Source organism: Nomascus leucogenys, chromosome 15 (assembly GCF_006542625.1).
Source record: "Nomascus leucogenys isolate Asia chromosome 15, Asia_NLE_v1, whole genome shotgun sequence".
Lineage (NCBI taxonomy): Eukaryota > Metazoa > Chordata > Mammalia > Primates > Hylobatidae > Nomascus > Nomascus leucogenys.
The window spans coordinates 39,834,186-39,856,174 of record NC_044395.1 but is presented as its reverse complement, the minus strand read 5'-3'; the positions used below and the strand labels follow the sequence as shown (position 1 = coordinate 39,856,174).

At 39.1% G+C, this 21,989-nt stretch overlaps 1 protein-coding gene across 1 annotated transcript; it reads left to right on the top strand.

Annotated features, from left to right (window-relative positions):
- The first annotated feature begins 19,441 nt into the window (after positions 1-19,441).
- On the top strand, positions 19,442-21,325 carry LOC100586305 (lysine-specific demethylase 4E-like). Its single transcript, XM_003253461.2, has one exon. The coding sequence runs from the start codon at positions 19,442-19,444 to the stop codon at positions 21,323-21,325; it is 1,884 nt and encodes a 627-aa protein (XP_003253509.2).
- The last annotated feature ends 664 nt before the right edge of the window (positions 21,326-21,989 follow it).

Genomic DNA, 21,989 nt, shown 5'->3' with positions numbered 1-21,989 from the left:
CGGAGCTTGCAGTGAGCCGAGCGTGCCACTGGACTCCAGCCTGGGCGACTGAGCGAGACTGTCTAAAAAAAAAAAAAAAAATCATGGCAGAAGGTGAAGCGGAAGCAGGCACCTCATGTGGTTGGAGCAGGAGAAAGAGAGAGAGGGGGTTGGTGCCACACACTTAAATGACCAGGTGTCATGAGAACTCTACTATTGCAAGGACAGTACCAAGGAGGGATGATGCTAAACCATTCATGAGAAACCCAATCCCATGATCCAAGTACCTCCCACCAGGCCCCACTTCCAACACAAAGCTGGAGGCATCACAGTACCTTATTGCAAATCTACTGCAAATCTGTAGTATCAAAACAGCATGGCAGTGGCATAAAAACAGACACATAGACAAATGGAACAGCATAATGAGCCAAGAAGTAAACCCATGCATTTATGGTCACTTGATCTTTGTTAAAGGTGCCAAGAACACACAATGGGGAAAGGACAATCTCTTCAGTAAATGGTTTTAGGAAAACTGGATAATCCACATGGGGAAGAATGAAATTAAATCCTCATCTCACACCATATACAAATATCAACTCTAAATAGTTAAAAGAGTTAAAACATAATACCAGAAACTGTAAAACTACTAGAAGAAAACAGGGGAAACTCTTTTTTTGGTGTGGTGCAGATTTTTTGTTTGATTTATTTATATTTTTAAACTTTTTATTTCCATAGGTAATTGGGCAACAGGTGGTGTTTGGATACATGAGTAAGTTTTTTAGTGGTGATTTGTGAGATTTTGGTGCACCAGTCACTCAAGCAGTATACACTACACCCAATTTGTAGTCTTTTATCCCTCACCCCTTTCCTACCCTTTGCCCTTACGTCCCCAACATCCATTGTGTCATTCTTATGCCTTTGCATCATCATAGCTTAGCTCTCACTTAGGAGTGAGAACATATGATGTTTGGTTTCCCATTCCTGAGTTACTTCACTTAGGATAATAGTCTCTAATCCCATCCAGGTTGTTGTGAATGCTGTTAACTCATTCCTTTTTATCGGTGAGTAGTATTCCATTGTGTATATATATATATATATATATATATATATATATATATATACACCACAGTTTGTTTATCCACTGGTTGATTGATGGGTATTTGCATTGGTTCCACATTTTTGCAATTGCAATTTGCGCTGCTGTAAGTGTGCACATGTAAGACCTGAATAGATGTTTGTCCAAAGGAAACATTAAAATAGCCAACAAGTATATTAAAAGGTGCCCAGCATCATTAATCAGGGAAATGCAAATCAAACCACTTTGAGATACCACTTCACACCTGTTAGGATGGCTATTATCAAAAAGTCAAAAAAGACAGCAAATGTTGACAATGGTACGGAGAAAAGGGAACTCATACACTATTGGTGGGAATATAGATTGGTACAGCCATTACAGAAAACAGTATGAAGGTTTCCAAAAGAAATTAAAAATAAACCTATCATATGACCCATGGCATATACCCAAAGGAAATGAGATCATCACCTTGTAAAGATATCTGCATTTCTATGTTCATTGCAGCACTATTCACAGTAGCCAAGATACGGAAACAGCCTGGCTATTGACTGACGAATGGATAAAGTTTTTTGTTTTTTTTTTTAGATGGAATCTCGCTCTGTCACCCTGGCTGGAGTGCAGTGTCACCATCTCAGCTCATTGCAACCTCTGCTTCCCATGCCCAAGGGATCATCCAGCCTCAGCCTCCTGAGTAGCTGGGATTATAGGCATGCGCTACCATGCCCAGCTAATTTTTCTGTTTTTAGTAGAGATGGGGTTTCATCATGTTTGCCAGGCTGGTCTTGAACTTCTGACCTCAAGTGATCGGCCCACCTCAGCCTACCAAAGTGCTGGGGTTACAGGTGTCAGCCACCATGCTCAGCCAAGAATTCCTGATACATAGACACTATGGAATATTTTTCAGTCCTAAAAATGAATAAAATCTTGCCATTTGCCACAATGTGGATGAGCCTGGAGGATGTTATGTTAAGTGACATAAGCCAGACACAGAATGAAAAATATCGCATTATCTCATTTGTGGAATGTTAAGAAAAAAAGAAAAATTCAAATATACAGAGATAGAGAATAAAATAGTGGTTACCAACAGCAGGAGTGTGGGTTGGAGGAAAAATGAGGAAATGGTCAGAGGATAAAAGGTAGCATATATATAGGATGAACAAGTTGAGAGATTTCATGTATCACATGAAGACTATAGATAATAAAATTGTCTTGCCAGATGTGGTTGCAGATGCCTGTAATCCCAGCGCTTTGGGAGGTCAAGGCAGAAGGATCTTTTGAGCCCAGGAGTTCAAGACCTGCTTGGGTAACAATGAGATCCCCTCTCTGCAAAATAAATAAATAAATAAATAAATAAATAAATAGTGCTAGATTCATGCTAAATGAGTAGATTTCAACTACTCTAGCCACAAAAACACAAAACAATGAAACAATGGGCATGTGAGATGATGGATATGTTGATTGCTTCACTGTAGTAACCTTTTTACTGCCTATATATGTTGTGTAAAAGCATGTTGTGTATCTTAAATATAAATAAAAAATTTTAATAAATAGAACTACCAGCAATCCCACTACCAGGTGTTAAAAGGAAAAAGCCTTAGACTTTTACATTTAACATAGTTTATTTGAACAAAGCAAAAAACAACCCTTGAGTCAGGCAGTCCCCAGAGCCAAAACAGGTTCAGGGTACTCCAGCCAACAAGGTGATCTGGCAGCATTTAGAAAAAATGTTACTGAGGTCTAGGGACAACTTAGGTGGTCACAGCTTCATTGGTTTATTAGTTACAGAACCTCCTGCAATTAATTGAAGTACAGCTACTATGATTAAACTCTATATTGGTTTGGACTGTTGAGCTGAGTGCAGGAGCCAAGTCTAAATCAATGGCCTTTTACAGTTTTGCTTAACAATTCCCCTCTTTTGGTCATGCTCTTAGCAGCTAAAGTGTGACCAAAATTGGGGGAATTGGTGCTACTCTCAGTCACCGTTGTCTTGGGTTTCTGGTCTCAACATGTCATTCATAGGTATGAGTTATGTCCCCATAATCATATATTTATTTAAGTTTTTGTCATTGCAGGCTGAAGGGAAACCATTTGGCATTCATCAGATGGCTGCGTGTAGATATTTGAGACTTTTTGAGAAAATATAGTTCGTGAGGGAGACTGTTATGACTTTTAGGAGAATAATACCAAGAATTTGAAGTATGTTCCTTAGCCAGGGTCCTCATCAACCAAGCCAATCAAAATTGATTACCCAAAGAATGAGCCAGATTAGTCTATTCATTTTAGCCTAATAGCCTGTCCATTAATATTTTTGGTAAATGAGTCCCTACAATGCTCAAAGTATTTATTCACATGCAACAAAATTAGCAACTAGATAAACTCCTCTTTGTTCAGCTAGTATGTATTCTAGCATCCCATGACTTGGTTAAATTAAAACAGAGTGAGAACAAGTGAGTCTAGAAGTCTGATTACAGTATTATCCTACCAAGGAAAAGAGGTAGCCATAACAAAGAAAAACTTAAGAAAAGTAAGAGTCTCGTTATGATTAGTCTTGTTCTTGCATTTTGGGAAAGGCTGTTCACATCTAAGATGCTGTCTACTTCTGGGGAAGCTCGTCCCTAGTCAGCTTTACCTTAAAGTCTCCAACAAGTATACAGTTCAAAAAGTCTGGAAGGATTCTCCTGAGTTGTGAGATGAAGACCAAAGGCTTGAGGCAAACAAACATCCACAGTAGCGTGGGCGATGAGAAGAATCTGGCATAATTCTTCCAATGTGGTTTAAGAGAAGTCCTTTTCTGATACCATTTCCAGAAGACCCAGTATTCAGGTTTCTAGATAGTGAAAGATCTAGTTATCTACAGTTGATAAGTCATGAAGAGCTTCCTTTACCTGGTGAAAATATTATTTGGGACAATGCATTAAAACCTTGCAGTATTTACTCATATGAGAGTTTAAGAGAACTGAAGATATATGAAGTGAAGTTTCATCACCAGTGCATAGGCTCTCCAGCAACCATTCCACAAAGGACCAATCCATGCTTTCCAGTGGAGTGGGTCTGATCATTATCAAAGCCAATAAGAGTTCCCTTGGCCAAGGTAATCCAATTGATTCAGTCAATTGATTCAGTTAACTTCAGTTGATTCAGTTAACTTCATCATTTGGTTCTCTTAACTGCCATTATGTTTGTAATACCTTATTTAACTGTCCTACAAATTTTGTCCAGTAAAACAAACACCTCCATCACTGGAGACCCCCCAGGAATGCCACATAAAGGAGACACTTTTTTTTTTTTTTTTTGAGACAGAGTCTTGCTCCGTCACCCAGGCTGGAGTGCAGTGGCATGATCTCAGCTTACTGCAACCTCCACCTCCTGGGTTCAAGCAGTTCTCCTCTCTCAGGCTCCCAAGTAGCTGGGACTATAGGCGCGTGCCACCATGCCCGGCTAATTTTCTGTATTTTTAGTAGAGACAGGGTTTCACTGTGTTAGCCAAGATGGTCTCGATCTCCCGACCTCGTGATCTGCCCGCCTGGGTCTCCTAAATTGCTGGGATTATAGGCATGAGCCACTGCACCCAGCCGGGAAACACATTTTTAAATCACCTTTCAGCTACTGCCCTAGTATTCGCCCTTCTGCATACGGAAACTTCTACAAAACTGGAACACAGACTACCACAAAAACATATTCATATTTCATGGAAAATAGTAATCAAAATTTCTCTGTAAATGTTCAAGTGGTTCATCAGATAACAGGAGTATGCCACCTGAAGTTTTGATTGTCTCCCTAGGATTATGGGCTTGACAAACCAAACACTGCTTATAAACAATTTTAGCACTTTTAGAAGAGTCACCATGCCAATACTTTTTAAAATTTGTATGATTTTGTCTACTCCATGATGAGTTATGGAGGGCAGAACTTTCATCAGTGAATGATTCCTCCTGTGTCAGCCTCCCCAAATTCAGGGATTACAGGCATGAGCCATCATGTCCAGCCAGAGTGAGCAATTTTGAACTGTTTTATATCAGCATTTTGTAGATGAGGCCCATTTCATAATTTTAGAAAAATGTTTCCTCATAATACAATCCATTTCATGTTTATTAATACCCAGATACACCTAGCTTCTTTACATCATATAAAAAGATGTGTCACTAGCAGAATTTATCCATTTTCAAAACATTAACCTGTGATATTAGCACTATGTCTAATAAATGACATAGTGTCATAGCACTGTGTCTAATAAATGACACTATGACAGATAAATGACAATAAAAATGGCTGACATGAGTTCAATTCAACCATTCATCTATTTGCAGATACTAACACAGAACACAGGGAGTGAATAATACTTTTTCTTCATAGCACTTAAAAAATTATTAATTTTTTGACTTACACTGCGTACATGTGTACATCTAGTTCTTCTGTGACACTGCATGATGGAAGAAACTACATCTACCTTGTTTACCATTACTTCCCTGGCCCTTGTAGGATGTTACACATACTAAATTGTCAAATATCAGTTAAAGAAACGAATATGGCCATGCATTGATTATCAGCCTCAACCAGCTCGTCATTTCATTACTCAGTGTTTTCAAACTAGTCAAGACACATTCCATATTTTCTGAATGAAAGCAGTGAACAGCTATTTTCTCTTCTTTACAATTTCTAGTAGCGTACTCCAATCATTAAAGTTAATTGAGAAATTCCCCACTAGTCAGTATCACATTTATCCTCTCTTCATCAGAGACCCTTCTTCCAAAACACAAAATCAGAATGGTTGAGCGGCACATTTTGGCATTTTAATTTACTTTAAAAGGGCTCAGAAACCATGTCAAGTTCATCCACAAACTTCCATCCCATTTATACTCCTCCTAATTTACTCATTCTTAACAATTATGCTTAAATTGCTCATTAAACAAAGCTACCATTGAAGAAATTTAGGTAATGCCACCCTAAAAATATATTGCTTTATTATGGTGATTATTTTGAGCTGCAGGAACTTGAAAAACACAAGATGCAAGGCTTTCTGAGGGTCCCTCCGTCTGCCTTAAGACAGCTTTTACAAAACGAACTCAATTGTCATTAATCCTCTGAAAATTAACTCATTGAGGAAGAGGAGACTTCACCACACCCAGACAGACCTTGTTACAAACCATCATCTATCCTTCTAAAAGTCTATTCATCTTTCTCAAAACCCATTTATCTGAGGATATTTTCTTCAACCTCTGACCATTTTATTCATTTCAGCAAGAGTTGAGTTACAGGGTCCTTGTAATTTCCTTAACTGACCAGCCTAATTATTGTTGGTTAGGTTGTCATTGCATCAGATTTCAGGCCTAAACACCATTACCTCTTGAGACAAAGAAAAGCATATAGGAAGCCTAGTTAGGACAAAATGGTCAAAGGTGAGACTCCTTACACAGACCTAAGTCTTTGCCTTCTCCATTCTAAAAAGTTTCCAGTGATTTAATCTTCCTTCTCCTCCAGGTGCAGAGAAGGAGACTCCCTTACAAATGGAGATATACTTTTAAAATATTTCTTACAACCAAGAAACAGTTTGGAGGTGCAGAGCAAAGATCATTACAACAATAAAGAGATGGTTCGTTGGCAGTGCATATAGTCAGCAGGGGACTGAGAAGAGAGATTTTAGTCGACTAAGAGGTTCCCATGGGAGAAGCAGGATCAACTAGAGAAAAGGTTCCTATGGGAGAAGCAGGAGCAAATAGAGAAAGAAAAGCAGAGAGGACTAATTAAATAAGTTGATTATTGCCCCAGCAGCAAAATCTTTAGGAGTTTCCTTTAGAGGGGAAATCCAGGCCAAGATGAGTGGATAAAGTAGACACTTTCTTTTCCAGTGGCATGACTGTTTACAATAAAGTCACACATACCAGGGCACAGAGTTTTTTTTAGTTTAGAAATCCTTGGTTTTGGTTCAAAATATGTACAAGAACCCTCTTGGACACTGTAGCTATTGAAGCTGTAAAAACATGCACCTCTTTGCCTTTTGTAAGGAGGCAACTTTTGATACATTTAATCTTTTAGATACCAATGAAATAAATAAAAATGCCCAATAGTTTGCAAATCTTTTCTCCCATTCTGTAGGATTAATTTCAAAAGATACAGAAAAGCACTCAAATAAATTCAACAGGGTGTCTCTTCAGTTTGTTAGTTGTCCCCTTTCCTATGCAGGAGCTTTTTAATTTGATATAACCTCATTTGTCTACTTTTGCTTTAGTTGCTTGTGCTTTTAAGATCTTACTCAGGAAACTTTTGCCCAGACCAATGTTCCAAAGTATTTCCCCAATTTTTTTCTAGTAGTTTTATAGTTGCAGGTCACACATTTAAGTCTTTAATCCATTTTGATTTGATTTTTGTGTATGGTGAGAGATAGGGGCATAATTTCAATCTTCTACTTTTGGATATCCAGTTTCCCCAGCACCATTTATTGAAGAGTGTGTTCTTTCTCCAGTGCACATTCTTATTGCCTTTGTTGAAAATGAGCTGGCTGTAAATGCATAAATTTATTTCTGCATTCTCTATTGTGTTCTATTCGTCTGTATGTCTGTTTTTATACCAGTAACATGCTGTTTTGGTTACTATCCCTTTGTAGTATATTTTGAAGTCAAGTAATGTGATGCCTCCAGCTTTGTTCTTTTTTGCTCAGAATTGCTTTGACTATTTGGTGTCTTTTGTGGCTCCATATAAATTTTAGGATTTTTTTTTCTATTTCTGTGAAGAATATCACTGGTATTTTGAAAGGGATTGCAGTAAAGCTGTAGATCCCTATGGACATTTTAGTAATATTAATTATTCTAATCCATGAACATGAAATATCTTTCCATTTTTTGTGTCCTGTATTTTTTTTTATCAGTGTTTTATAGTTTTAATTGTAGAGATCTGTCACTTCTTTGGTTAAATTTATCCCTAGGTATTTTATTTTATTTTTTGCAGCTATTGTAAATGGAACTGTTTTCTTGATTTCTTCTTCAGATTGTTTGAAGTTAGTGTATAGAAATGCTACTGATTTTTGCACGTTGATTTTGTATCCTGGAACTTTATTGAATTCATTTGTCAATTCAAACAGTTTTTTGGTGGTCTTTAGTTTCTTCTAAATAAAAGAGTATATAATCTGGAAACAAGGACTATTTGACTTCTTCCTCTCCAATACAAATGCCCTTTATTTCTTATTCTTGTCTAATAGCTGTAACTAGGATTTCTAGTACTATAAAGAATAAAATTGGTGAAAGTGGGCATCCTTGTCTTGTTCCAGTCTTAGAGAAAAGGCTTTTAGCTTTTTCCCATTAAGTATGATGCTATCTGTGGCTTTGTCATATATGGCCTTGGGATGTTGAATTTTATTTAATGCTTTTTCTGTATCTTTTGAAATTAACCTTTGCTTTTCTAATGTGCCTCAAAATTGAAAAACTTTATCTGAATTAAAACTTCACCACTGTGGCCACAGTAACCCTAACTTACCTTTGGTAAGGTTCACCCATTTATCTATAAAAGCATTCTTGTACTGTATATAAAATTAACTGGAGTTACAGATGGAAGAGTTCTAGTCTTTTTAGATTCATATGAACTCATGATTCCCGGTCTGCTAGGACAGAGAGTTCTAGACTCCTTAATACAAATGAACTCCCTATCTTGTAGTCCAGTTTCTGTCTGATCTAGACACTGCAAACCCCAAAGGTTATATGCCTTCTTACAGCACAAGATAATCCTTGGTACCCAGCTCAAGTTCATGTGCTCTCTCATAGCACAAATTAACCTCGGTTTTGGGCTCAAGGCAAAAAGAAAGATCCTTTATTCATGATTCTAGAATCAACTTCCAAATCTAGTCCGGATCAAAACTTTGCTCAAAATAGCTCCAAGCACAAATCTGTGGAGCTTTGGAATCCAAGAGAGAACTTACTCATGAGCCCCAGATGCAGCAAGGAAAAAATAAGCACAATGCAGGTAACTATACCTGGTTACCCGGTGCCCCTGGCAATCACTGGAGTTCTGCTTCAGATCCTGCTGACCACGCCAATCTGTTAAAAGGAAAAAACCCTTAAACTTAAATTTACCAGAGTTTATTTAAGTAAAACAAAATAAAACAATACAAAAAACAGTTCTCAAATTGGACAGCCCCCCAAAACCAAAACAGGTTCAGAGGACTCTGGCCAAAAAAGTGATCTGGCAGCATTTATAGTAAACAGAAGTGAGGTATAGAGACAACTTAATTAGTTATAACTTAGTTGGTTAATTGGTTACAGAACCTTCTGTGATTAACTGAAGCTAAGCTATCATGATTAAACTCTATATTGGTTTGGTCTGTTGAGTCTTGAGCAGGAGCATAGTCCAAATCGATGGCCTCTTAAAATTTTATGTGACAGGTATATATCCAAAGGAAATGAAAGCAGCACTTGAGGGTGGGAGTTTGAGACCAGCCCGATCAACATGGTGAAACCCCATCTCCACTAAAAATACAAAAATTAGCTGGGTGTCATGGTGCACGCTTGTAGTCCCAGCTACTTGGGAGGCTGAGGCAGAAGAATTGCTTGAACCTAGGAGGCAGAGGTTGCAGTGAGCTGAGATCACACCACTGCACTCCAGCCTGGGTGACAGAGTACGACTCTGTCTCAGGAAAAAAAAAAAAAAAGAAAGAAAGAAAATGCACAGAAATGGACAAACTCACAAATATTTTGTAAATTAAAATTATAGCAAGCCACCCCTCCCCTTAATACTAGCCTTCCTTAATTGCCCCTACAGAATTTTAGTAAGGCTCTCAATTTTGAAGCACCTGTAAATTTGAAGGCCAAAGTAATAAAAATTGGTGCTTGTCTACAGTTTTGAATAAAGAACAGAAAAACTCACATCTTCCTGCCTCTCGTTCAGTTAGGTGGCTTTGTCATTCCTAGTGTAACAAGAGATGGAAGTTTATTCTTATGAAAATTGAAGCTGAGAGCCTGAACTCAGGGACTCCAGGCACAAATGAGGATGAGAGTGAGCTGCCTGGCTGAAAAGGGGCATAAGACTCAGCTAATACTGAGATGGTGGAAACACAAGATGAGGGCACACTGCCTTCACTGGAAGGGAGTAGCCCTAGAGAGCTGCTTGACCCACAGCACATCTTGCATGACCAAGGAATAAACTTTTATGTGATTAGGTAAAAGCTTCATTGGCCCTGGACTGCAGTAGGCAGACAGCCTACAGCTGCAGAGAGCTGCCTCACACAAGGCCATGTCTCTTCCCAGTTTGGCCCACATCCAGTGACTGCTCAGCACTGGAGCATAAAGCTTGGCCATCTCTGCTGAACTCAGGACACCCCTGAAGGGCCATTTGAGCTCCAGAGCTGTCTGCAGGCTCCACTGAGACTAACTTTGGCCCTGAGCCACAGATAAACTTTTCCCCGCGCTCAAAACTCCTTCCTTCCTCTTTCTTTCTCAGATATGGATCCCAAGGGCGCTCTTTAAGAAAGATCTTTGTGCTGAAGTCTTAGAGTATGCTCTGTAGTGAACCTGACTGCAACTGTACTTTAGGTTTGTTTGTGTTTCAAAGAGCCTAATTTCTATGAGAGAATAAAGATCAATGCCTCCTGCTGAAATTATAGTTCTTCTTTGCATGGTTATTCAGTGATGTGAAGAGATAGAAATGGCCACATGAGAATCTCAACTTCCAATTTACGGAATTATTGCTGTGATTCCCCCAGTGAAAACATATCCCTTTGAACACTAAAAGTCACAAGGACAAAAAGCAAACATTTTGCCTTTGGCATGATGGACCATTCCCAGTTTTTCACCCAGATTTACTGGAACCATGCTCTCTGGCTCTGAGACGAACAGTCCTATGTCCAGAGCAATGGGCTCTCACATGCATTGCGACTGGAAATGTGACATCATTCAGCTGCTTTGAAAATTGTGTCAGTCTTCTATAAACCTAAGCAGTCATCTATGCCTAGAAGTTCTTCCCCTAATTATCTACCCAATTCATAAGAATCAAGAACTATGAAAAATGCATATGTCTTTGAACAGATAAGTAGAAAAACTATAACGTATTAAAATACTATTCAGCAGTAAAAAGTAACAAATTGCTGGCACATGCAACAGGATAGATGGATCTTACAAACATCTGATTTGGGAAAAAGAAAAACCAGATCCAATGGAAAACATACTGTATGATTGCATTTATATTCATTTCAAAAATAAGCCAAGCTAAGCTGCGGTCATAGAATTTAGAACAGGATTACCTACGGTGGGAATTGACTGGAAAGTTCCAGGCATGAGAGAAATGTATGGAGCTGTGGGAATGTCCTGCATGTTGTTTTGGGTGATGATTACATGGGTTTATATAATTGTTAAAACTCACCGATGTGGAGACCTAAGATCTGTAAGTTTTATTGCATGTGTTTTAAACTGGAGAAAACTGAATAGGAGACAACATAGGGGAGCTGGAAAAGTGGGAACCATCTTAAGAAACCCTGGAAAGCTAAATTCTAGGTTGGCAGGGAAAAAAGCTGGAGAGCAACACAATCCCCAGTGCAGAACCAAAAGGAATCAAGATTTTGTGACACTAGTTACTCCTGGAGTTGGGAATAAATGTAAGGCTAAACAGAGGTTGTGTTGAAAATCTGTTGGAGAAGTGTTAGTTCCTTGGGTCAGCTCCATCAAGTTAGCATCTGGATGCCTGCTTCCACCCACCCCAGTGGAAGGTGAGACTTTCTCACTCATATATTTGAGGCGATTAATTGGCAATTAAAATTAGGTGATAATGTTGGATTGTGGCTAAGGAAATGGAGAGAAATAAATAAAGAAGTTCTGAAAATCTCAGATGATTGATAGCTTAGCTCACATTCTAATTTGGAACGTTAGAATTGAACATCTGCTTGTTATCCTTCAGCAACATCTCAGTCTCTTTCCAGGTAGATGGATGCCCCAGGACACCTAAAATTAAAAAAATACATATTGAGTTGTGAAGACAAGAAACATAAGCACATAGAGAATTTTTAGAAAATATTGCTCCTATTGCACTCCTGTTTCTACTCAGCTACATTGTCAACATTTTGCATTCTCTTACCAAACAAGAGCAAGCAATGGTACAGCTAAAGTAGTTTCTAAATTAGCCTTTAGATAATTCAGGAAGTTGCTTGTGGTTGTGGAGGGCTACTTCAAGCAATTGTAGTTAGAATACTATGTTACCTTATTTTGACACACTCAATTTGGACTGCTCTTCTTGACAGATGGTGCCCATATTAAGCTGTTTGCCCATGTTCAATATTAACCTTTTGCCATGCTGTATTCTATTTTGGAAAATCAAGAAACATTGATAATAAAAACTAAAGGCAAGTGTAGAGCCATCTTTGTCCTCTCCCATGACCTCTGTTTCTAGGCTTCCCTTCATTTCTGAGAAATAATAATCACGTGTTCTCTGCAGATACCTCACGTTTATACACATAATTTTACACAGCCAAGATAATATGTCAGGTGTGGCTTTACCAACTTCTCCTGCTCTCCCTCCACCATTTAAAAACTTAATGTTACAAGTTCTGAATACGTTGCTATATATATAGATCCTAGTGACTCCAGCAGAGTCAATCTGTGTAATTTTTCATTTTATTTATTTCCCTGCTGATGGATAAGTAGATTATTTCCACGTCTTTCTTACCTTAAACAACGCTTTATTGAGCAGCTGTGTACCTAGAACTAGAGTTCCTTGGTTATATTTCTACTCATTTTCAATTTTTCTAGGAATAGCTATGTTGGTCTACAATTTCTATCTCCATTAGCAGTGTGACTGTTCTGGTTTTCCCATATGTTGGCCCATTTTTATATTGTCAGATCTTTTCACCTTTTTCTTATCTAAATTGATTTTTTTTTAAGTATCACTGCATTTTCTCAATTACTAGTGATCTTGTACATCTCCTCATATTTACTGGCCATTTGGATTTCCTTTGTTCATGTTGCCTTTTCTAAGCCTTTGCCCACTTCTTTTGGGTTGACTCTTATTTTGTTTATTGATCTCTAGAAGTTTTCAGGAAACTCATTTATTGTCTATTTTATGTATGATAAAACTATTCTATGCTGTGTCTTGTCTCAATTTTTTTATGTCATCATTACACCGGAATTGGTTAAATATATCAGGCATTTCCATCATTGTTTGTGCTTTTGGTTCTTCTTCAGGGCATATTATCCTACCTTGAATGGAAAAACACATTCTTCAATATATTCTCAAATAGTCTTGAAGTTTTCCTTTGTACAGCAGGTACAAAGCAGGTACAAAGCAGGTGTTTAATCTATCAGTAATTTACTTATCTAAGTAGTGTCAGGTAGAGCTATTCTCTCTCCCCAAAAAGGCCAATATCATATCACCTATTGAATAATTAATTCCTCTTCACAGGATTGGTATGCCACTTTCATTATATACAGATTCCCACATGTACAGTTGAGCCTTGAATAACATAGGTTTGAATTGCACGTGTCCACTCACACGTGGATTTTTTTCAGTAACTATATTGGTAAATATCTTGGACATTCAGAACAATTTGAAAAATCTATGAGACAAATCTTATGGTTTAGAAATATTGAAAAAATGAAAGTAATTATGTATGTTATGAATGCATTAAATACATGTATATAACATGTATGTTATCATTTATTACTGTAAAACATACACAAATCTGTTTTTACAAGTTAAAATTTATCAGAACTTACACACAGATCATACATGGTGCCAATTTCAGGTGAGATAAATGTAAACAAATGTAAAGATGTAGTATTAAATCATAACTGCTTAAAATTAACCGTAGTACCCCTTGTACTACTGTAAGAATTTTGAAACCACATCGTATTGCTATTGAGGAGAGCTCCGGTATTGGGCATACCCTCTTAAAACGCTGTGGGACACTAATCATCCACACATGAGCAAATATGTTCAGTAAATTGCAGGTTCTTGAGTATTTTTCATGTTTAGTATAATATCTTAAAGTTTGAATAACACCATAGAACCCATACGAAGTGCCACTAGTGATGCTGAAAGTGTTCCCAAGAAGCAGAGAAAAGTCATGACTTTACAAAAAAGTTGAATTGCGTGATAAATAGTGTAGACTGAGATCTGCAGTGACGTTGCCAGCCATTTCAGACAGACTGTTCATCTTCTAAACAGATGAAGTAAATTGAAGGTATCCAGAAATACAGTACAATACTTTAAGTGCATTTTCTCTTCCTTATGATTTTCTTAAAAACATTTTCTTTTCTCTAGCTTACTTATGTAAAAATACAGTATATAATGCATGTAACATAAAAAATATGTGTCAATCAACTGTTTATATTATCAGTAAGGCTTACAGTCTTACTGTAGGGAAGTCAAAAGTTACTGAAGGAGTTTCAACTACACGGAGGTTCAATGTCCCTAACCCTCTCCTTGTTCAAGGGTCAACTGTACATGCACATATATCCAGCCTCTGTGCTCTGTACTTAGATGTATTGTTCATTTCAGCTCAAATATCACAGTTTGATAAGGGAGAAGTCATTTGTCTTTTTTTTAAGGTAGCGTTTTGGAGATTCTTGTTTAAATCTCTGACTCTAACACTTGCTAGCTCTATCACCTTGAACAAATTGCTTAATATCTCCATTACTGGGTTTTGTCATCTGAAAAACAGAGATAACGTTTTTCTTATAGGTTATTATGAAGATTAAATGAGTTATTCTATGCAAAGTAAATTGAACAATGTTTGGCATTTTATAGTCACCATGTATGTTAGCTATTTTAAATAACGGTTTTGTTATTAGAGATTAAGAGGGATTTCTGTTCATGAAAAGATATGGAGAAGGAGAGAAAAGACAAACCAAGGAGTGTGAACAGATATTGTATTACTCATCTCTAATAAAGAGCTAATATCCAGTATACATAAAGAGCTAGCACAGAGACAGCAAACTCAGTAGAGAAATGGACAAAGTACATAATAGTCACTTCATGAGTGAGAATATCACATTGGCCAATAAACATACGAAAAAATTGCTCACTCTCATTTGTAATCAGGGAAATTAATTAATTCTTTCTTTCTTTCCCTTCCTTCCTTCCCTCCCTACTTCTTTCTTCCTTCCTTCCTTCCTTCCTTCCTTTTCTTTCTTCTTTCTCTTTCCTTCCTTCCTTCCCTCCCTCCTTTTCTCCTTCCCTCTTTCTATTTCCTTCCTTCCTTCCTTCCTTCCTTCCTTCCTTCCTTCCTTCCTTCCTTCCTTCCCTTCTTCTCTCCTTCCCTCTTCTTCTTTCTTTCTTTCTTTCTTTCTTTCTTTCTTTCTTTCTTTCTTTCTTTCTTTCAGGGTCTCAGCCCAGGTTGGGCTGTAGTATCAGGATCACAGCTCACTGTAGCTTCGACCTCCTAGACTCAGATGATCCTCTCACCTCAGCCTCCCAAGTAGCTGGGACTACAGGCGTGCACTACCACACCCAGCTGACTTTTCTATTTTTTATAGAGATGAGGTTTCACATGTTGCCTAGGTTGGTCTCCAACTACTGGGCTCAAGCAATCTGGCCACCATGACCTCCCAAAAAGTTGGGATTACAGTTGTGAGTCACCATTTTTTTAAAAAAGTTACAGTGTCTTACTCTGTCTCCCAGGCTGGAATTCAGGGGTACAATGATAGGAAATACAAATTTAATGAGACATCACCACAATCTAACCTGATTGGGTAGAAATAAAAAGTCTGATATTCACCAAAGATTTGTAAAAGTGAAGATCAATGAGTACCCTCATACATGGCTAGCAAGTGTGTAAATTGGTAACAACTGTTGAAAAACAATTTGGCATTGTAAAGTTTGAATTCACATACAGTTGCCCCTTGATGTTCTAGGGGGTGAAGGGGATGAATTTTAGATCCTCCTAAGCGTTCTGAGGATGTACAAGTCCCTCATATAAAATGGCTTAGTATGTGCATGTAACCTATGCATGTCCTCCCATATACTTTAAATCATCTCTAGATTACTCATAATTCCTATTACAATGCAAATGCTATGTAGTTTTTTACTGAAATGTTTTTTATTTGTTATTTTTATTGGTTTTTTCCTCATTTTGTGAATATTTTCAACCCACAGTTGGTTGAATTCACTAATGCTGAACACAGAGGTTACAGAGGGCTGACTATATTGTACAACAAGGGATCCATTTGTAGATAAGAGGACACATGAGCTCCAGTATACATGTCCAAGCATGTTCTGAGCAACATTGTTTTTAAAAGGCCCAAGTGAAAACAACCCAAATGTCCATCAACAGCAGAAACATTTATACCATTGAACACCTTACAGCAAGGCAGCAGGATCAAGTACAGCGACATGGAACAACATAGATGAGGGAAATAACACATGAAAATACATTAAAATACAAAAAAGCATTATTCTATTTATATAAGTTTATATAACATTTTCAAAATGGGAAACATTTTAATTAATTTATTTAGAATTCTGCAGAGGAATTTTGTCTCTTCTCCCCAGTGTGTTAATTTATTCAATCATTTATCTATAACAGCACGAACTTATATTTATTTTATACTTTGGATTATAATTCAATTCTACTTGTTATTTTGTTGCTCAATTTCTTTGATATTTGGCCATTGGGAGCTGTTTTCATTGGTTTCTGTGCCCCTCTAACATAATCCCATCAATGCTATTATTTGTTTTGTATTTACCACATCCTTATTTTCCAGCACTCCAAGATGCTCTAGGCTCCTTCTCTATATTTCCTGCACAGGTCTAGAAACTGTATTTATTCATCAGTATTGCCAGTCCTTTATTTATTATTATTATTATTAGAGATAGAGTCTCACTCTGTCTCCCAGGCTGGAGTACAGTGGTGCGATCTCAGCTCACTGCAACCTCCACCTCCCAGGTTCAAGTGATTCTCCTACCTCAGCCTCCCGAGTAGCTGGGATTACAGGTGTGTGCCACCACACCCAGCTAATTTTTGTATTTTTAGTAGGGACAGGGTTTCGCCATGTTAGCCAGGCTGGTCTCTAACTCCTGACCTCAGGTGATCTACCCACCTTGGCCTCCCAAATTGCTGAGATTACAGGCATGAGTGACCACACCTGGCCCACTCCTTAATTTGTTTTAAAGTGTCAGATTTCAGTTTTATTAATCTTTATTTTTTAACATATTTCCCTTTTATTTATAATTCTATCCTTACTTTAATGTTTTTTTTCTTTTTGTTTTTATTTTGTTTTACTAACTACTTGATTTCAACATGAAGATCAATAGGCTTTTAGAAATGCAGATATTAATTTTCAAATAAAGATAATCAAATTCAGTTTTTTTTATTTTTGACCTGGTTTATTTCAGCTAGGTCAAGATCGTGTCAATTTATTGACCTATGGAATTTTATTTTATTTTATTTTATTTTTTTGTTATTATACTTTAGGTTTTAGGGTACATGTGCACAATGTGCAGGTTTGTTACATATGTATCCATTTTGTAGTCCTGCTTTGGCAAATTTTTGTAAATGTTTTGAATATATTGAAAAGGGTTTTTTCATTCGGTTTTTGTTCGTTGCAGGTTATATGATCAAAGCTGTTAAGTTTGTTGTGCAAATTATTATAACATTACTAACTTTGTTCTCTGCTTTATTGGTTTCTGAGTAAATGGTGTCACAGAAAAAAAAATTTCCATCAAGATTGCAGATTTTTCAGTTTTACCTTATGGTTCTGAATCTTGGCTTTCTATGTGTCACTGTTGTGTGGTTAGGTGAATAAAGTTCATTCCTGTAATATTTGTAATATTTTCCTATGAATTTTCATTAACTATAAAATGTGCCGCTTTGATCCTATAAATACATTGGATTTTTCTTTTTTTTTTGACATAGAGTCTCACTGTGTTGCCCAGGCTGGAGTGCAGTGGTGTGATCTCAGCTCACTGCAACCTCTGCCTCCCGGGTTCAAGTGATTCTTGTGCCTCAGCCTCCTGAGTAGCTGGGGTTACAGGCACACCACCAAGCCCGGCTAATTTTTTTTAGTAGAGACAGGATTTCACCATGTTGGCCAGACTGGTCTCAAACTCCTGACCTCAGGTAATCCGCCTTTCCCGGTCGCCCAGAGTTCTGGGATTGCAGGTGTGAGCCACCATGCCTGGTCAAATACATTAGATAATAATATTGTTACCCTAGGTTTCTTTTGTTTCATATTTGTCTGGATTGCCCCTTCCCATAAATTGACTTTTAATCACTTAGCTTTGTGCTAGGATTGATTTAAAATGTAAAATGAAAGGGAGGGGCATGGGCATGGGTGGGTGGGATGCCTAATCTGGACCCAGCCCAGTGATTACATTTGCTGGGCACTGATTGGGTTAGGATGTTGCCCAGATATAAAAAAGCCAGGATCTTTGGGACCTGGGCTTCATTTAGAGTTCAGCTACCAACAGGAAACTTTCTCTCTGGGTCCTGCAGAACATTCATCTGGAATTGTGAGTTTTTGATGGAAGGTAGGTTGCTTTATTTCTTCGTTGGAGTGCTTTTGGATATTTGCCCCACTGAGAAAATTATTATCAACCAAGTTTTTCATAAGATTCAGTTAAAATTTTCAAAACATCTCCACAAAAATTTTAGCTATGCCACCTAAGTTACCTTGACGTGTTTCATTTGTACTTTCTTTTCTCTTCATGCTTATGGCTTTTTACTTCTCACCATCTTTTTGAAAAGTCAGTTTTAGTTTTTTATCATCATTACTGTTGGAGGTTCTGTTTCCTTTTGCAATGCTTTCTGCTTGTGTCTTTATTTTCATTGTTTCCTTGATGTTAATGCATCCAGTTTCTTGAGTGGATTGCTTAATTCATTCCTTTGCAAACTTGATCATTTTTCTTTTTAGTTTGATTAGATGATGCTTTTTTTATATTTTATAATTTGACCTTAAAACTTGATGTTAACACAGCATACCCTTTAGTATAGCTTAATACTAGCTGAGTATTTCTTTTGCTTGGTCATACATGAATTTTCAAATATTCTCTATTTGTTGTTGTTCTTTAGGAGCATTGTTTTGGCTTCCTAGAAGAGATGCCCAGGTTCAGTGGAGTTACCAGCTACTCATGCATCCAAGCCTGAGAATCAAGAGAAGCCTCACAGTGACACCCCCGACTGAGGAAACTCACAGAGCTGCCAGTGGAGCTGGGACTCCAGCTGGCACGCCTGCCCCACTAGGATATATTCTATTATCTTTGGACAAAAAAAAAATACTAACTAGAGTGGCGTCCCCCTGGGAAATCAGAAAGCCTGTGAAATACCTCACTTGTTTAAAAGTTCAATTCTGAATTACTGCCTCACAGATAAACCAAAGTATTTTGAAAAACAAAGGGGAGAAAAGAAATTCCTCCCCAGCACTCTCAGGCATCTACAGGACACCCAAGAACTTGGGAGTCGGCTGCTTCTTGTGTGCAGCCATGAAGTCTGTGCACTCCAGTCCCCAGAACACGAGTCATACCATCATGACTTTTTACCCAACCATGGAAGAATTTACAGATTTCAACAAATATGTTGCTCACATGGAGTCCCAAGGCGCACACCGAGCTGGCCTCGCCAAGGTAATTCCACCCAAGGAATGGAAAGCCAGAAAGACTTACGATGATATCGAAGACATCTTAGTAGCCACTCCCCTCCAGCAGGTGACCTCTGGGCAGGGAGGTGTGTTTACTCAATACCATAAAAAGAAGAAAGCCATGACCGTGAGGGAGTATCGCCACTTGGCAAACAGTAAAAAATATCAGACTCCACCACACCAGAATTTTAGAGATTTGGAGCAACAATACTGGAAGAGCCACCCTGGTAATCCACCAATTTATGGTGCTGATATCAGCGGCTCCTTATTTGAAGAAAGCACTAAACAATGGAACCTAGGATACCTGGGAACAATTCTGGACCTGTTGGAGCAGGAATGTGGGGTTGTCATCGAGGGTGTCAACACACCCTACCTGTACTTTGGCATGTGGAAGACCACGTTCGCTTGGCACACGGAGGACATGGACCTTTACAGCATCAACTACCTGCACTTTGGGGAACCCAAAACTTGGTACGTGGTGCCCCCAGAACACGGCCAGAGCCTGGAATGCCTGGCCAGGGAGCACCTCCCAGGCAATTCCCAGGGCTGTGAGGGCTTCCTGTGGCACAAGGTGGCCCTCATCTCGCCTACAGTTATCAAAAAGAATGGGATCCCCTTCAATCGCATGACTCAGGAGGCTGGGGAGTTCATAGTAACCTTTCCCTATGGCTACCATGCTGGCTTCAATCACGGCTTCAACTGTGCAGAGGCCATCAATTTTGCCACTCCACGATGGATTGATTATGGCAAAGTGGCTTCACAGTGTAGCTGTGGGGAGGTGAGAGTGACCTTTTCCATGGACGCCTTCGTGCGCATCCTGCAACCAGAGAGCTACGAGCTCTGGAAACACAGGCAAGACTTGACCATTGTGGATCACATGGAGCCCAAGGTTGCAGAAAGCCAAGAGGTGAACACCTGGAGGGAGGACATAGCACTTAGGAGAGCTGCTCTGGTCCTGAGGCATCCCTGGAACCACATAACTAGCTGTCCCACACGGACTATGTCCCCAGGGCTCTGTTACAACCCAAAGGGCCATGGCACCGATGCTGTGTGTGGATCTGCATTCCAAACCCTAGAGACGTCAGCCTGGGTTCTTCCTCCTTCCACTGGAAGGTGGGGTTCTTGTGGTTGTGGTCGTCGTCATCGAGAACTGGGGACTGAGGAGACAACTGTCCAGTCTGCGGCCAAGAGTCACCTCTCAGTGGGGACAGGGAACAGAGCTCCAGGCCGCAAACCTTGGCTCCAGTTCGCCGATGAAGCTTTGACAGACAAACCCGCACCTTCGAGCGGTGGCCTTCAGCATCTTGCCAAGGCTTCTGGCTGCTGCTGTGCTCCTGATCTTCAACCCCTGGGGCCCCCACTGGATCCTGATGAACCCACACACCCTGGTCCGTGCTTGCTGTCTCTCGACAGCACCGCTAGTAATCTCCCTGATGTTGTCCCCATGACTCCTCCCAATGTCACTGTGCCTTTGATTAAGTTTTCCAGGGACACTGGTGGGGACTGGAAATCCCCAGTGAACCTGGCCAAGGTTATAGCAATGGACCATTCTTATGCCTCTAGGGTTCTGGTCCCAACTAAGTTTTCCAGGAACTCCTGGGCCCCTGACTCATCTGCTGGGGCTAAAGCCACACAGAGATACGCCAATGAATTTGGAGATATTTTCCTCCAATGCATGATCAATCCTCTGGACCCATGGCTATTGAATATGATGCCAAATGTCAAGTGATACCTACTTCTTATCCCAACCCCAGGAATCAGAGAAGATTCCTGCCAAGCACAATTGTAGCCTGGGCCTCTCCCCAGTGAAGATTATTTACCTCCAATAACTGATACATTTCCGAGGCCCCCAGATGCTGTCTCCAACTGTGACAACCAGGGCTCCTGGAGGCCACTGAAGTCCCCTCCCCAGAGGTTGCCATAGGATGTTGTAGTACCTCTCAGGGACTCTCTGTCTACTCCACATATTGCTTGTGGCCTTCACCATGGCCAGATGCCATGGACAGCACTTGTTTCTGATGTCCCCCTTAGGATACCATCCTTACAGTGCTATGGGTGCAGATCCCATGGTAATTTCGGCTCACAATGGATGATGCTGAGAATCTGACTGAACCCTTTACTTAATTCTTAAGTTGCATCTCGTCCACTGTTTCTCTGACCCCGGATTCCACTGGACATTGCTGCAGCCCCAGTGAGGTTCGGGGCTTCTCACAATCCTTCAACTGCAACATGCCTTTTACCCCAGGCCACCATCCACTGCTCATGCACAAACTAGACCTTTTGACTGACTGAGTCTGTTAGCCAGTCATGGCCTCAGATATTTTGTAACATTGTTGATGTTCATTAAATTTGCTATCTAGTGTATATCTGTAAAGAAAAGAAAATTCTTACTA